Source organism: Tachysurus fulvidraco, chromosome 7, assembly GCF_022655615.1.
Source record: "Tachysurus fulvidraco isolate hzauxx_2018 chromosome 7, HZAU_PFXX_2.0, whole genome shotgun sequence".
In the NCBI taxonomy this organism is placed as follows: Eukaryota; Metazoa; Chordata; class Actinopteri; order Siluriformes; family Bagridae; genus Tachysurus; species Tachysurus fulvidraco.
This window is the reverse complement of record NC_062524.1, coordinates 18,454,555-18,466,193: the sequence shown is the minus strand read 5'-3', so window position 1 is coordinate 18,466,193 and position 11,639 is coordinate 18,454,555. Positions and strand designations below refer to the sequence as shown.

General features: G+C 39.5%; 1 protein-coding gene across 8 annotated transcripts in view; it reads right to left on the bottom strand.

Moving 5' to 3' along the window:
* Window positions 1-263: 263 nt before the first annotated feature.
* rbm47 (RNA binding motif protein 47) overlaps window positions 264-11,639 on the bottom strand; it is a 31,790-nt gene continuing 20,414 nt past the window's right edge. For 3 of the 8 annotated variants that reach the window (XM_047815793.1, XM_047815794.1, XM_047815792.1), the window contains exons 2-6: window positions 9,000-9,723; window positions 8,314-8,776; window positions 7,119-7,331; window positions 5,416-5,609; window positions 264-4,583 (exon numbers count right to left, since the gene is read on the bottom strand). In XM_047815793.1, coding sequence (XP_047671749.1) covers window positions 4,335-4,583; window positions 5,416-5,609; window positions 7,119-7,331; window positions 8,314-8,776; window positions 9,000-9,692 — 1,812 coding nt within the window. In that variant the 5' untranslated portion in view covers window positions 9,693-9,723 and the 3' untranslated portion in view covers window positions 264-4,334. Of the gene's footprint in view, window positions 4,584-5,415; window positions 5,610-7,118; window positions 7,332-8,313; window positions 8,777-8,999; window positions 9,724-11,114; window positions 11,252-11,639 lie in introns of those variants that run through there. The other 5 variants (XM_047815795.1, XM_047815796.1, XM_047815797.1 and 2 more) reach the window with 5 other exon arrangements.

Below are 11,639 nucleotides of genomic sequence, written 5' to 3'. Positions count from 1 at the left end.
GAAGAGAAAAACATTCACTTGAAATATATTATAGGATTTCTTCTTACTTCATACACAGAACAATGTATTGTATATATTAAATATATCCTGATGGTTTTCCGTCATAATAAAAGATTCTAGTAAAGGCAAAAAGACGCATTTGAAAAGGGAAAGTCTTCTTAAAAAGTCAAAACACACAAACGTACAAAAGCGCGTTCATGATCTTATATCTGTGTACACAACACACACACGGGGGCTTCATCAAGTTTAGAGGTTAGGGTTAATGTGTGTGTGTGTGTGTGTGTGTGTGTGTGTGTGTGTGTGTGTGTGTGTGTGTGTGTGTGTGTGTGTGTGTGTGTGTGTATGCAGGGATTGTTGCATCACCAGTGTGACTCAGTCTTAACAACATAGTTAAACTTAATAAAACACAATCTGTCAAAATAATAATAAGCTAAAAGCAAAAAAACAGCTTGACATAAAAAAAGACGAGGAAATCCTTCACCCTTAATATGGTAGAGAGAGTTGTGACGTTGTGTGTGTTAATGATGTAACACGGTTGTTATAAATAGACAAGGTGGCCTCTTGATGTTCACACAAATACACATTTTATGCTTTACCGGTGTTCTAATAATTGATCAAGGCACTAATACCTCAAAATAGAGTCATCAAAAAGATATCAAAGAGTTATCTAAGTAGCATGTTGGAGACTAAGCTAAGATGTAGAGCAAGGTTCTCGGCTCTGGCGACTTTAAACTTGTACTTTATGTCTAGAGGAAACCAAACATTGTGCATTGCATCATTGAAGCATTGGTGGTGGTAGCACTGGGATGCAGCGATTCTTTTCATCATTTAGGAAAACAATGAACCTAAGCATCCTGGTAAAATGTTACAGCGGAGTGATCCTAACTGTGTTAGAATAGTTCAGTCAAAGGCCAGACATCAATAAATCCAAAAGGTTTCTATTAAAACAAAGACGATTGCTGGATAAATTCTTAACATTCATTATCTTAGAGAATATCCCAAACACTTGGGGTAGAGCCAAAAACCACCTGAACGTCACTGTAAGAACACTTTGAATATAACAACTATCAAGATGTCTTGTTAAAACACTGCTGCTGTAATCACTAAGAATTTCTTATTCTCATCCAATAACTAACGATAAGCTCAAACTGAGCAACAGTTGATACTGTTGGACTTCAGTCTTGTCCACTTGTATGCTGGAATCTTGATTCCCTTTTGAGTCATGGAGTGTACAAGCACTTTGAACTGACAGACAGAATTCTAGCACTTGGCCGTTTACAAATCTTTACAGACAGAATGAGGATGCTTTGCATACCATCAAGTAAAGCATGGTGGTGGTAGCATTGTGATTGTTTGGATGGATGGATGGATGGATGGATGGAGTCAGGGAGTCTGGAGTGGTTTAAAGGTATGATATTGTATCTAGTCCCATCCATTCCAGGGTGGTGGATTTTGACTGAAACAATATGAATGCATGTAATAATATTTATGAAACAAAAAATGTACATTATGAAGAAAAGCCCTTGTACATGTTTGTTCATTTTAGGAAATACAAAAAGAATATCTGTCATACATACACAAAAAAACACAAGTAGTTCTGCTAAACTGGGCACTGACTCAAGTTAATGTTCCGGGAACATAGGCAGGGAAATACAAAGCCTCTGACATGACATGGTGGTTATTATTATTCTTTCTTTTTTTCATAAGAAAGGCCATGGGATGATATATTGAGGTAACTTGAGAACACAAGTTAATATGTCATAGAATGCCATGTATAATACATGGTCTCAAATGTAATATTTTTATCAGGAACAGGTGGAAAAAATAAATTTGCCAAAAGATACATGTCACAAATGACACCAGTGTGTCTATGAAGGAGAGACTAAAGGACACTGTAATATCAGTCACCTCCATGTTCAGGTTCCTGTACCACGAGCAAAGTGTCCAGGAAATAGATTTCAAGAAGCTTACTTCATGGCGAGCAGCCTTGTAGTAATCAGTTTTTTATCAGGAGTTTTGCATATTTATCTCTAACAAGTGTGTGCTGCTCGATCTGAACAGTTACTGTTCTTCAGTCTCATTTTTATATTTCACAAAAAAGCCACCCTGCAAATCCAACACAGCAAATCAGCCCTACAAATAAAAGCCTTCATCTGGACTAAGAGGAGTTTTTAAAATATTTGTATATAAGGAGGTATTGCAGTTTGTTTCTAAGAGATTAAATTTATTATATTAAGGCTATGGAGTGTATGTGTACTTCCACATGGTGGCTTGAAATCCTCTCTGTTCCCGTGTTGCGTTTTTATTTTTAAGTTATTTTGTCTTCGTCTCCAACTTTAGGATTTATAAAAACAAACAGCTCTCAAATTCTCAAATCACAATATAAAATCTGAAATCTGAAAACCTTCAAATGACAGTTAAGTAAAATGTGCCACCAACAATAAAGTTAAAGGAAAGAAAAATATCAGGCAAAACGATCTACAAGTATTAGTCAGATATTATTATTATTATTATTACTCAGGCAACCTAGTGGTTAGGATATGAAACAGCAAAAAAAAAATACTAATAATAAAATAAAATAAAATAAAATAAAAATAAAACACACACACTTGGAATCCCATTTGTGTGTTCAAACATCAAAACATGTCTATAAAATTATCCTTCAGTGGTCACTTAGGTCCCTGCTCAGCAGTTTTGCATGTTTTTTTTCCTTATGTTTCTCTATTTTAATCTTTTTTCTCTTTTTCTTTTTTTTCTTTTACAGAAATTTGCAAACATGCTGTATTTCGTGTTGGGAGCAAACAGAAATTCTTCCTTCGGTATTCTTCACAGCCACAGAGACAGGACGAAGGTTCCAGAAGGTTCTGGATGTAAAGAGTTCAGTAAAGTAGAATTTAGAAAGGATGGTGAGTTTAATGATGCAGTTTTGCTGACTTAAGTGCTTCGGAGGTCTTAAATTCTTTGCGTTAAAGGACTCTCACAGCAATATAATGCTTCTCTTGTGTACACATTTTCCTTTTATCCTGCATATTAAACGGCTGGACAAGCTACATCCTAGCACTTGGTGCTTAAGGCACACAGAATCAGAATCAGTCGGCCATTGGTTGGTTGTAATAAATGAGTGATGGTTGTGTTTTATGATGTAATGCATTAGCTTAAGGCACTTTAAGTCAGCCCTATAAATAGTCACCTTGCATCTTTGACTGACAGGTGACTCTTGTCCAAGAAGGCGGGACATGGAGCTTGAGATGAGACTGCATCAGTAGACATGTAATAAGGATTAAGGTTTTCTCTTCGAAAACAAGTAGCACACACACTGATATCAGCAGGCCACAACTGGTGCTTTCCATGTGATCCATGTCAGTTAGCTGCTGGTCCATGGAGATTCAATCAGGCGTCTTAGGTAGTAGTTCTACAGTCAGTGTTAAGTGAGTCAGGATCGGTGCATTTCCTAATAGACATCTAGTCTCCATTCATCAGGTTTGGAAGATCTCAAGATCTTGTGCATCTGAGACACAATCTTTACCAGTATTAAAATACACAACAGTCCATAGGGCGTTGTATTTGGTCACACTTTTCTATGTTTGTTTTGTACAGTACAAAATGCCAACAATGCATCATAACGCTCTAATAATGTTTGTCTGGTTCATCTTCAGTAACCGCTTTATCCGCGGCATATCCGGAGTCTATCTACACACACCCTGCAGACACACACACACACACACACACACACACACACACACACACACACACACACACACACACACACACACACACACACACACACACACACACACATTAACCACTCAAATATCTAGGGGCAATTTATCTTAGCCAATCCACTTAGTACATTGACATTATTTACTGTCAACTGGGAAATGGCTTATGCTTCCAGCTCCATTTGACATGATATGACCCTACTAAAATTTATCAGTAGATGTTAGAGTACATAGTGCATAGTGTAAGTGCATAGTGTGTACATCAACTGGGATGCAGCCATTGAGGACATTTTACATGTTTTTATGGTGAGGAAAAAAAATACATTTCCTTTAGGATTATGTGCATGCCGTTTCTTAGAATTATCATGCTGTCAATATATTATGCATAGAACATTATTAGAGCTTTATGAGACATTATTAGAGTTTCATAGAAAGTGTTACCCTTGTATATATGTATGTATACAACATATATATATATATACATATACGTGTGTGTGTGTGTGTGTGTGTGTGTGTGTGTGTGTGTGTGTGTGTGTGTATGTTTTGGGGGATTTTGATCAGTCAGTAGCCTTCATAGATGTTGCACTGTGTCTCGGGTGAAAGGCATGATGCGTCTCAGTAGGTCTGGTACACATCGTGGATAGGCACTTGGAAGGTGGCAGTGGGGAAAGTTTGGGGTATGTAGCCAGCATAACCTCCATACGTAGCAGCTGCCACTGCTGCATTCTTCTGCAGCGCTGCCAGGGCGGCTGAGTTGGTGTGAGCAGCAAAGGGCATGTAGCTCGCACCGTACAGACCAGCAGCCGCAGCAGGGATCCTCTGGATATTGTGAGCCACGGCGTACACAGGAGTGATAGGACGGCCCTGAGACAAAAACAGGGGGAAAAAAGGATTCACATTCGTAATTGATATTTGTTTAATGCACGTTCAGAACCATGATCATTACCAACCTCAGGGGTGCTTTTCAGTAACATTCTTTTTTAGTAACATTCACCCTGTTTGTGATGAGCTGCATTACACCATATGAATGATCCCTTATCATTTACTCTAACAGCACTCCAATAATGTTGTTATTAAAGTAATAAAAATTTTAATTTATGAGCACGCTCCTGTATCATGTTGGTTGTACTGGTTTGAATTACTTCATAGTAACCGTGCATTTTGTAAGAATGGTTGGAGAGGCTTATCATGGAAAATATTCCAAGCCCTTATGCTGACACACACATAACAGATCAGTGACACTGATGTACTTCGGATCACTGCTCGATTACAGCTGTAGATATCCTGCTGACCTGGTTTGACCAAGGAAAACGGCTGCAACGTCGCTTTTATCAGATGGTTATGTACAGGTAATACTTGTATGGACAACAAGAAATACTTTCAGTAGGTGAGAAAATGACACCTTATCATATATATCTTATCATATATATATGATAGGTGTGGCCACAAGCCACCGAAGTTGTAGCCAACTTTCTAACTGTGTAACATGAGCCCAGGACTTAATATGTCATGGAACGTCATACTCCAGTTAATTATTACTGGTGGCCACACCTTATTAAATAATAACAAAACAAAGAGAAAAAAAACACCTCAGTCGCTCAAACGTTTTGTCCTAGAGCACCGACTGAATATCTCGCTGTTGGTCCAGCTTTAGTAAACATTACAATCAGAGCTGTGTGTTGTTTTAGTGCCGTACCTGATAGGGCGGAGGTGTCGAGACGGCAGGAATGACGGCAGCGGTCGAGGGAGCAGCAGAGTGATCGTGCTGAAGAGCGAGGGGGTTGATCAAATGCTCCACTGGGTGCATTTTTCCTTCCTCCACCAGTTTAGTAGCAGCAGGTGCAGCAGAGAACATAGTGGGGTACTGCGCACCGAGGGCTGGCAGAGTCACTGCACACACACACACACACACACACACACACACACACACACACACACACACACACACACACACACACACACACACACACACACACACACACAAACAATTTTATAAACAGAATTCTACATAGAAACACTAAGATATAAGATCACTTTAATATCAGGGGTGGACAGATCAGGATCAGTAACTCGGAAACCAAAAACAAACAGATTACATTTATTTAAATTCATATTTTGTCTATAATCATCTGAGCTTATGGTAATTAATGTATTTGGAACGTTTTTTTTAATTAGTACAACTATGCGGAAACATTAACAAAAAGACTTTTATCAGGTACTTTTATCAAGGCATTTGTTCTAAAAAAATAATAACAGTAAAAAAAAACAAACGATACTGTAAGGAAACTAAAAAAAAATAATAAAAACTTGATTCAATTGATTAATTTATTATGAACGATGTTTGCAAATAAAATTTTTCCTCCGTGTAATATAGTCTGCTGCTTTTGTTGCTAGGCAAAAAAACTGAAAAGGACGTCCATAGGATATTCTATGGACAGAACGACGCTTACGATTGTGTAACATCACTGTGCATTTTATATTGTAGTTATATAAAGTTTTGAACAACGGAAATGATCCTTTGTATAATTAGGATTTGTCCTCCCCCGTTTATTGGCACATTATTATTATATGATACATTATAAAAAAAGGTCCTTGTGTAAAACATGATGTAAAGGTGGTATGGAATACAGAGTGCCGGGAATAATACAAAAAGGACATTAAAGTGGGGGGGAGAGAGAGGGGGGGGGAGGGGTGCGCTAGAAAATAAAAGAAAAGTAGTTCAGACCTACATAACCTGTTCTTAGTTATGGCAAGTGACTTGGCTTAAGATTAACACACACACACACACACACACACACACACACACACACACACACACACACACACACACACACACACACACAAACATACGGTCCCCCATTGTTTCAGCAAACAAAAAGTCTTTTCATTCCTGGGGTTAATTTTGATTTAGGATCAGCAGGTTTAACCGACGTCAGAGAAGGTGTTAGAATAGAAAAGCTCAGAGGGATTAAAAATTCTCCACAAAAAAAAGAGAGAGCGAGAGAATGAAAGATCTGCTGATTTCACAACAGTATGGAAAAGTGATTAGCTTCAAACACGTTTCTTTTGAGAAGAGATTGAGCAAAATGTAATATTATTTTGAAAGATCGGGAAAATCTGAAACGTGTAGGTGCATTGTTAAGAGTTTGTGTTTCTCTACTCAACCCTATTCCACTAGGGAGCAACAGAGCCAGACAAGTTCTCTCCGAGATACGTCTCAAGTTTGTATTTAGTTTTTGCTTTTTATTTATTTGTTGTTTTTGGTTTTTAGATCAACGTCCAAAATTGGTCTAATCTAATGTCTGCCTCTGTGCTTTGGAATTGAGAGAGCTGAGAAGAATGACAGGTTTGACTGACTGAGTGTGTGTGTGTCTGTGTGTGTGTGTTTTAAAGTCTCACACTGACTTGTGCCAGGCTTAATGCCCACTGTATTAACAGCTGCAAGATCCAGACTGGGCATGAGCTCATATGGTTTTTCCGGGACCTTGGACTTTCCTTCATGGTAGCGGCTGTAAATGCCTCGACCGGCGGAATAGCCACCAAGGTACGAGCCACGGGGCCCTGGGCCTCTGTTAGCGGCTCCAGCACGGCCACGGCCTCGTACAGTACCTGCTTGAAATACAAATAACAGGGGACGTTCTTCAGACACTCACACATAGAGGGCGCTGTTTGTTTCTGACAAAAAATATAAGAGTGACATCTAGTGGCATATATATGGTGCATTGATTTTATATATATATATATATGAATATATGAGATCTATTCTTGTTGTGGTATGCGTCATTATGCTTTGTTCTATTGTGAGAAATTCTTGGGAGTATTTTTGCTTGGGAGAGTACCATGTCTCAGACCAGGATGAAGCAGATAATGAAGAGGAATGATGTGAATTGAAGTGAATAGAAGGTGTAGCTGAATATGTGTTAAAATGTTATATGATAGGGGAGAGATTTGATTTTCATTCACATGGAGAATGGCCAGTTTGGCATCAAAGATTGAGGAATGCACCTTGGTGTGAAATCAAGCTCTCTGCTCAACCCAACCAAACAAAAGATTTCACAAGGACAAGAACAACAACATGGGGGTCAATAATTTGTGATTAGTATCTGGAAATGCTTTAGATTTCCCCCAAGAGAACCAGATTCTTTATCATACCATCTCAGGATCATAGCTGTTTCTTAGCTCCATGTAACAAAAGAAAATCAACCAGCCTCGAACTTTTGTTAAAGAAATACTCTAATCTTACACCATTTTTAAACACCAATAATGACCAATAATGAAAGTAAACCTGACATATGTTAAAGGAAAGGTCATTCTGGTAACTGGATATAATCGCTCATGTGATTTCCTGGCAAATGTAGGCTGGTGGATTCATACTGCCAGACACAGGAAGCTCAGTAACAGCATAAACCTTTGAAACCTTATGATATTCGAGTCATTAAGCAATAGGCAAGAGTTTCTCGAGTTATTCAGTGATTGTTCTAAAATGGTACGGCATTTTTGCCACTGATTAACCAACAAAATGTTCAGGATCACCCTGATGGATCAGATTTTCACACTATAAGGCAAAAAGAGAGAACAAGGAAATGCCTCCAACCTTTGATGAAGTAGTCTCTGTTGGGTCCAATGAGAGTGTTGTAAGGATAGCTGTAGTAGGCAAGGGTGTAGGGATCACATTGATACACATAATTTTGCTGAGTACTTTCACTACTGGTCACGGATCCCTTGGATGCTTTCTGGTAGCGAGTGTACTGCTCCTTGTCTACAGGCTTGGCCAACGTCACCTCAATGCATGAGCCCTCAATTTCTGTACCGTTCAGGTGATCCATAGCCACCACAGCATCGTCCCGGCCAGTAAAGTGCACGAAAGCATAGTCGCGGATCTTCTTTACTCGTTCGACGCAACCCGGGTTGAACTGGCTGAAGATCTTGCGAAGGGTCTCCTCGCTGGTCTCAATCATCAAATTGCGCACATAGAGGATCTTCACTGTTTCCATGATGTCCTCATCAACGTCAATTTCTGGTTCTGCCCAGTCGACGGCAATTTGGTGACCCCAGAGCTGTGTACAAAAAAAGTTAAGGTCATATAAAACACTCTGGATGGAACGTTTGTGTAGAGGTCTGGCTTACAATGCATACCATCCCCAGACACCGGAGCCATCAGACATGTTATTTTTTAAATCTTATTCACTAGAGTCTATGGTAACAGGTTTCACCTACTGGAGACACATAATATTATTATCAGAGGTGTTCACAAGCTAGTTTGCATATATGGTTTCTTACCTGAATGCGTCCAGGCATGAGTTTCCTCCTAGCCATGGCAGCTGCACGATGGGACTCATACTCTACGAAAGCAAAGCCACGATTCTTCATTTTGTCTGCAGCACTCGCATATACAATCACATCCAGCACACCTTCTGTCACTTTGGAGACTTCCTCCAGAATCTCCTCTCGCTTCTTGGTTTTGGGGATTCCACCAATAAACAGGCGGCAGTTGTCTACACTTGAGCAGACTCCCAGCAATCGTCCAGGGCGCACCTCGTAGTTGTTTAGCTCCCTCACGGCACGTTTAGCCTCATGTTTCTGTGTGTACATGACAAAGGCATAGCCACGGTTTTTGCCATCAAAGTCCATCATCAGGCGCATCTCATAGATCCTGCCCACTGACTCAAACACCGGCACCAACTCATCTTCATAAACGTCACGAGGGATCTTGCCCACAAAGATCTCACAGCCACGTGGAGGGGACTGTCCTTGCCACCCGGGGGGTGGGCCGTATTTGCGTTGTCCGTTCTCTTGAACCATCTTGTATCCTGTGCGCTCCATCAAAGCCAAAAGGGCTGCTTCGTTGGGGGCTCCAGCAACACCATCGGGAATGGATCCATGGAGGATTGCATGATTGTTGGCAGGGTTTGGTTTGGAGGATGGGCTAGAGTTACTCATGGCGACGGCAGAGGCGGAGTCTTCTGCTGTCATTCTGACATAAGCATCCAATCAGAGCTGGAGTCTGATGAAAGAGAAACATTTAATTAGCAACTATTGTTATAGTTAGTACCCGAATTGATTTTTCTTATAAAACCATAGAAGCTGTTTCTTATACTACAAACTTTTACCAATGATTATGATTTTTCTGTGTTAAGCAATGACACATCAAACATTTAATTATTTGTTTAGACTTATGTTTTGCAATGTCTGTGAAATACGCTCCTATGATCACATACTTACAAACAGTCTCAATTTCTTTAATAAGACCAAAGCTCATTTTAAATCATGCTTCAAAGGAAATGGCACAATAAGGATTTACAAATTATGTATGATTTTTTCTTATGCTTTACAGTATGAATTAAACAGAGCGGCCCCTTCAGTGTTCCATTGAATTTATAACATGTATGAATCAGCATGAGCTAGCTAGCAAACGTAGCACACTACACTTGTTAGCTAGCCAGGTAACAGTACTTTCCTTTATTGGATAATTTTCTTGATTACTCCTTTAACTTTTAACTCAAGTTTATTGTTACTCTGTAGTATTTTGCTCTGTAGTATTTTACTCTGCAGTGTTTTTTCTTTTTTCCTCCCTCAAATTCTTCACTTCCTGCTGATTCTACACTCGTAAAAACAACTTCATAAATCAACAGCTTTCGTGATTCACAACTATAATATAATGAAACTCATTCTCTTGACCCCTTACCACTACACACACACACACACACACACACACACACACACACACACACACACACACACACACACACACACACACACACACACACACACACACACAAATTAAAATCCTGTTCCCAAATTAAAGCTGCCTAATAACACCAGCTAAGCCTCACAGACCTGCATTCTTCAGAATGGAAAAAATCCTCTAAATGCCCAAATCCCCTGGTCTCCATTTCTCCTGACACAGCAGCAGAAAATAGAAAAATGTCCAAAGGTTAAAATTTCTAAATTCCTATTATATTAGTTGGTAAAACAATTTCTGTTGCTGATAAGAATTTGCACTGTTCGGCAGATTAGTATTAAGTGCAGTTGAAATTTATTTGAGGTGTTTGCTGAGATTTATCAGCGAGCCGGACGCTGACATTTCTGAGTGTGTGAGGAGGTTAGGTTGCTTAGTAATTTGTGCCAAGGTTATAAAAACATGGTATCTTAACATGGAATAAATGCAGATACACGTTAAAACACAGTGCTCGTTCTTTAGCCCTCAGATACACACACACACACACACACTTCTCAGGGTCATGTCAGTATAAAAAAGAGAGAGTGTAAAGGTCAGCAATAAGTAATCTTTCCAGGTTTACAAGATCGCAATCACTCACATGCATCTCTCTTCCACACACACATACACACAGACACATACTGACACACATACAAACTCAAACACACAATTAGTACCTGCAAGTTTCATCGTCTGTTCCGAAAGATGCATTGTAAAAGCATGTGACTGAGTGTGATGACTGAATAACCGACGAGTCAGCAGAACTAAACCAAATCTCATACACACACTTCCTCATCCACACACACACACACACAGATACAAAAACAGTATCTTGGCTCAAGGCCAAGCAGAAACAGGAAGAGTAAAGAACCAGCTAATCACGAGGCATCTGATGGATAGGCAAGTCATCGTTCCTGTTCCTGCTACTCAAAATGTTTGTATGGATATAAAAATCTCAAATAGAGGATTAGTGATAAAAGTCTTTTAAAAATCTCAGCCTGTGTATGTGTGTTCTGTGAGGGGTAAATCAAGAGTGAATTACAACTCAGCAGAAATAAGAAGGTTGGAGCAAAGAAAAGGTGTGTTAGAAGGATGTGAAGGGTATGTGTGTGTGTGTGTGTGAGCACACGTATGTGTCTGTGTTTTCTGGAAGTGAAACTGTTATGGTCGCAGTTCCGTTATAAAGTGGTAGGAACAGCTGG